This window comes from Bombina bombina, chromosome 3 (assembly GCF_027579735.1).
Source record: "Bombina bombina isolate aBomBom1 chromosome 3, aBomBom1.pri, whole genome shotgun sequence".
Taxonomy (NCBI): domain Eukaryota; kingdom Metazoa; phylum Chordata; class Amphibia; order Anura; family Bombinatoridae; genus Bombina; species Bombina bombina.
Window position 1 is genome coordinate 637,322,102 of NC_069501.1, and position 6,000 is coordinate 637,328,101.

A 6,000-nucleotide genomic window follows, 5' to 3' on the forward strand; every position below is an offset into this window, starting at 1 on the left:
ATTTAGGTCCCTTTTTTCTATCAGGATTATAGTTCTCTCAACTTGATGGATTGGAGATAGAATCAGATATATAGTCTTCTTATCCCGGCGTCAAGCTAAAATGATAGGAAATATCCCAGAGCGGAGAAAGTTTGTAAAATGAGGTAAGCGGTACTCAGAGTAGGCAGGGTAGTCTTTAGCGGCAACAGGAAGGAAATCCTGCGGTATGGCAGTTCAGGGATAAACTAATAGAAGGAACGGAAACAGGCAGGAGTCAGCAACAAAGGAAATCCAGTAAAATAACAGTTCAGGGATAAACCAATAGAATGGTCAGGCAGGCAGCGTTCAGTAACAGTATAGCAATCCAATAGTTCAGGGTTTAAGCAGGCAGAGTGGTCAGACAGGCAGAGTTCAGCAATAATATAGCAATCCAGTTCTTTAGGGGTTAAGCAAGCAGAGTAGTCAGACAGGCAGAGTTCAGCACTGTTATGGCAATCCAGCACTTTAGGGGTTAAGCAAGCAGAGTAATCAGACAGACAGAGTTCAGTAATGTAATAGCAATCCAGCACAAACAGATAATAGCACCCAGGAGCACACACAGTAACACCTATACTTGGGAAGTGATGTAAGGTGAATGGAGTACTTACATAGGCGCATATTGGAGCAAGGAGGATACACAGGTGTAATCAGGAGCAGCATCCAGAAGAGAGAGAAATCGTGTGGCGATGACGCCATCGCCGCACGCTCTGCACCACAGCCTGCGTCTATGGCAACGGCCATAGCAATGAGTCACCGGCAAGGCGGTGTGACACTGTCATTCTTGGTTCAGTTCTAGTCTGGCCTAGAATTAAGCCTATTATTTTCTATTTTTTTTCCTTCTTGGAACCTTTTTATTGGTGCAAGTTTTCTCATTTTGAATCCATGCGTCAAGTGGATAATAACTTCTTTCTGGAAGTTTTTTGTTTTCATTTAGCTATTTCTTCTCATAGAATAATTTCTTCTCTTTATTTTTTCTCCTTATCTTATTTAGGAAAAGGTGATGTTTTCTGACTATTTTAGTTGACATTGTTGTTCCTTCTTAATGTCTTAATTCCATAGAATTATTCTGAGTGGCCTATTAGTTTTGGACTCTCTTAGAGCTTTGTAGTGTTATGTTGTTGCTACAAAGGTTTTCAGACAAACTTTTAGTTTGTTCCTTTTGCTGGTTCTATGTAATTTCATTTTTTTTCTGCTTTTTCTTTGGCTTCTTGGTTGAAGATTTTGGTTTATACAGTTTTCTTGGAGGCAGGTTAGCCTCCACTCAGATTACTTTTTGTGCTTTTTTCAGTCCAGTAGCCTTTTCTTGTGTTTCTGAATGTTTTATCAGTAGATCAATTTCTGTAGTTATTTGAACTTGCTTGCTTATTCTACAGTTTTAAAGTTTTTGCTTATTCTGAGGCAGTCTTTGGTAGGATATCCTGCAGACAGTTGTTTTAGGTAAATTTGTTTTTACCTGTTGAGGTACCGGTGAGGTGGAGGGGCTTTTAGGGTTCTTAAAGTTTGGGGATATTTGCCTCCTAGTGGTAAGGAAAAGTAATTACCAGGAGTAATGGATCGTGGACTCTCACCACCAAGAATTAATTTAATTTATCAGGTGAGCATATTAATTATGTTTTTTTTATAGTTCTACCTTCAAGACAAAACATTTTGTGTTTTATGTTTATTTATTTTTTCTTCATATCATACAGTTACACCTGGATTTGGGAAACGAACAAGCCCTCTGAATACAAAGCCTAAAACAGACCAGGCCTCTTCAAGCAACAATCTTTCATGCAGCACACTGAAAAAGCTAAATACAAATAACACTAAACAAAGGACTTCTTTCTATAATTATTTCACTAGTAAACCTCTAACTTCAACACCTGTACATGGTCCTTCTATAAAAAGTGCCTTTTCAGAGAATAACCTGAAACACTGCAGTAACTGGGATCCACATACAGACAAATATCTCAAACCAACTATTTCAGACACACAATCTCTGCTATCTGATGGACCACTTATATCCTTAATACCAGATAACAGCGATGACCTCCCAGAAAGCATGTGTAATGCTATTCCACTTTTCCATAATGACGTAAATGTCAGTGTTATTTCAGTGCAAGAGGAAACACCTTATGCTGAGTTACCTGAAGAAGAAAATGGTGCTGATGATACTATACATTTTACTCCAGAACTGTTTGATGAGGAACATGAACTGTCGAATACTGAGACAGATGAACTTAAAAATCTGCTACCAGACAGTTTTAAAGATGAATGTGATGAGGATAAACATGAAAACAATGTTGCACCTGAGCTAGTTGAAACTAATGTAACCACACATACAAACAGTTTGACAACATATACAGACAGGGCAGGAACAGTTAATTTATCAGGTACAGATAAGCTGGCCCAGAGTGACATTTGTCCAACTGGTGCAGAAAACAGCAATGGACAATCTGCTACACTAGAGATTGCCAAGCAACTGGAGGAAAAAGAGAGGAAAAAGCGTAGACTTTCAAGATCAAAAAATAGAGGTGTGTCTTCCTTTTTTAATCAAGTCAGTTAGTTTTTGTATTTAATTACTATTAATAGATTTTGAAGCATATCAAGTTGTACAACTTGCATAATTCTTCTTACAATATTTTTTTACAAGGCAAGATCACATTTATTCCTTCAACATTTATATCATGTGGTTAAAAAGAAGATGTTTTAACCAGGGGCTCAGATTGTTGATTTTCAAAATCTATGAACTTCTGATAACCTATTTATTTTGGTTGTCTCTGGTGAACTGGAAGACATATTACATTGCTTGCATACATTAAATATTCCAGTTGTGTTTTGTCCTAATACCTTAAGACACACAGACAAAACGTCTTAAAGAAATTCAAGTTGAGGAGGCTTGTTATTTGCTTAGCAGTTCAATCCTATAGAGCTAGGTCCACCTACCAGTTTTTGAGGGCCAAAGTTAAAGGGCAATAATAGTTGAAAAATAAAATGCTCGAATTCATTAGACTATTGACCCTACACTGTTTTGTGACTAGCGCTACTGATTGGATCAGCGACGGGTTCTGCTTGGAACAAGCAGTGCTCTGTGGGTCCTGAGTGGCACTTCTATTGTACATTTAACTCCTTTCTGGGGGTTAAACACACAGCAGTGTATAGTAAACAGTCTTAAAATGACATGCTCTAATTAGAACCTGTACATTTTTGACTATTATGACCCTTTAACCTTGGCCCTCAAGAACTGGTAGATGGACCTGGCTTTTCATTAATGTTTGTTTAAGCAATAACAATCAGTGTGAATATATTATAAATGAAGGTTGCGTGGTTTTATGCAACTTGTTAGTTCTGACATTGTAAACAAAGTGCACTAAAACTGTCTGATATGTAAGGTGGTATCTAGAACCCAGAGTCTGGGAAGGAAATCAGAGAAAACTAGACTTTGTGTCCACTGTAGCTTATATTACAATAAAATAATACAATAAAGGCACACTGATTTCTTATACATATGATATAAAGCATACTGCAATGTGTAATATATTTTATAATAGTTGTGAATAACTGAAATAGTTTTAATAGGGAGAGATGCTGCAAATTTAATGTGTCATAGTTAGTAGCTTTAATGGGAAAGTAAATGCAAGTATATATAAGATGTGCAAAAATATTTATGTTTTGTGTTGGCAAATCCTGCTTACATTAACAAAATTTTTCAGTGTAATATCTTACTTTACCATTTAGTGTTCACTTATGCTTTGCCCTTTCATGAAGGGTTAATATGCTGCTACAACAATTTTTAATAAAAATATAATCTTGTACATTTGTGAAATTAAGTAATGTTAAATAATAAAATACATATTTAGAATTTTATTGTACTCCTGTTGTTTTATTGTAAAATTTAACTTATCAGTGAGAGATTAAATTTATTTATTTTATATTTAAATGTTTTAAATATCACACCAACACTGCATAAGTTGCATTGTTTCTGTTTTAACAGTATTTTATTTTTAACTTCTTAAAGGTCTTAAAATTCATAGAATGAATAAGAGAAGATACAGATTTAACTATAAGGAAATAGTTTAATACTGGGGCGAAAGGTATTTAATTATTTATACAACTCTAAATTTATATTATTTTTGTGTATTGATTTAGATAGTTCTATATATATTAAACTTTTATGAGAATACAGTATTATTTATATATGCAGGATCAAAACTTACATATAAACTAGGTCTTCGTCATTTATGTAATGACCATTAGCCTAATTAGTTATATCCATATTTAATTGGTGCAATCCAGCAAATTTGTATGTAAATTAATCATAAGCGCAATCTATCCAGCAAACTCTTATGCAAATGAATCAGTGCAATGTCTATTAGCAGAACCATTGCAAAGATATTTGCTCTCAGATCCATTTTTTCCTTAAGCTGCTGCTTTGGAGAAAGCTGGTAATCACCTTTATGTGCCACTTATGGTACTACTGCCATTAAGTGTGACAACAGTGTGCCTGACCTTCTTTCTTGCACAGTTGTATTCCAGCTTAAAGGGACACTGTACACCAATTTGCATATAACTGCATGTAATAGACAATACTATAAAGAAGAATATGCATGGATACTGATCTAAAAATCCAATATAAACCAGTTTAGCACTGTTGATGATGTTAGGCTGGGACACCCAGTGAAAGGTGCTAAAAAAACAGTTAGAGCAGACACTCCCAACTTCCCTGCATATGAAAAGACAGACTCCTGCTTGCTCCTGTTTATGTAACCATGCGTGTACATATACTTTGGAGCATGGTTAGGAGTCTGAAAATCAGCACAATGTTATTAAAAATAAGCAAAACTATACATTGTTACAAAAACACTGGGCTGTATAAACAGATAATCAACAAAACATTTATGAGAAGAAGTCTAGGGTCTAATTTCCATTTAAGAATTTCCATATCACATTTTTTTCTGCTTACCATATTACTACATTGATGTAAGAATGTTCCATATGTTACATATTTTTTGTCATATATTTTACCCCATATGATTAGGACTTGATACTACGGTAGGTTTTCTTATAGGATGCATACAACTGTAGACTCCACCTAGGTCACATTAAAGGGACAATTAACACTAAACACATTTCATGCACCTCCCTCTTATTATGGGTGCCACCATTTTGGATCCTAGGTTACATTGCAGGTATCTGTCTGAAGGAGACTTGCTGAACAAAGACATCAGCACTAGAATGCAGTGAGCGCTGGGTTTTTAACATGACAGCACCCATGGCTGGAGGGAGGTGGGGAATAACTTCAATACTATTCTTAAATGTGTTTGGTGTTCAATGTCCAATGTCCCTTTACGTTTTATTCATTATTGTCCCCTAGGGTCATAATACAAATATAAAAAGAAAGAGAAGCAGTCTGCCTGGAACGAACAACAGCGCAGTAGTTGGGAGTAGCTTCTTTTAACCTAATTGCACTTTTCATAGTGGAAAACTTTCCTGAACTATATCAGTCTGATCCTGCTTAACAAGGGCAGTCCAGCCCTGAAATACCAGGCAATTATCCTCTGAACAAGGGAAATGGCAACCCCAGACGATTTTTTAAACCTCCTATGGGCCTTGTCAGTAAGGTGCAGCCATATCCCTCTAAGCACATTGGTCAAGGAGTCCACGTCTGGCTTCTCGCATCACCCCTAGGGAGATTTTTCCCATTGTTACAATTTAAATACAAACAGAAAGAGAAGCTGTCTGCCAGGAACGAACAACAGCTCAGTGACTTGTTCTATTGCTAGGTTACCACCTGGGAGTAGCTTATTTTCGCCAAATTATGCTTTTAACAGAGGAAAACTTTCCTGACGTATATCAGTCCTATCCCCCTAACAAGGTCGGTCCAGCCCCATAATACCAGGGATATTACCCGCCCCTAAATGATCGGTTTGGCCTCCTTTGGGTTTCATCAGTAAAGTGCAGCCATATCCCTCTAAGCACATTATTGTTCCCTGCTGCTGTGCA

At 36.5% G+C, this 6,000-nt stretch overlaps 1 protein-coding gene across 1 annotated transcript in view; it reads left to right on the forward strand.

Moving 5' to 3' along the window:
• Positions 1 to 3,864, forward strand: part of BRIP1 (BRCA1 interacting helicase 1) — a 1,071,924-nt gene extending 1,068,060 nt beyond the window's left edge. The window contains exon 20 of the mRNA XM_053707344.1: positions 1,707 to 3,864. Coding sequence (XP_053563319.1) covers positions 1,707 to 2,563 — 857 coding nt within the window. The 3' untranslated portion in view covers positions 2,564 to 3,864. The remainder of the gene's footprint in view (positions 1 to 1,706) is intronic.
• Positions 3,865 to 6,000: the final 2,136 nt, after the last annotated feature.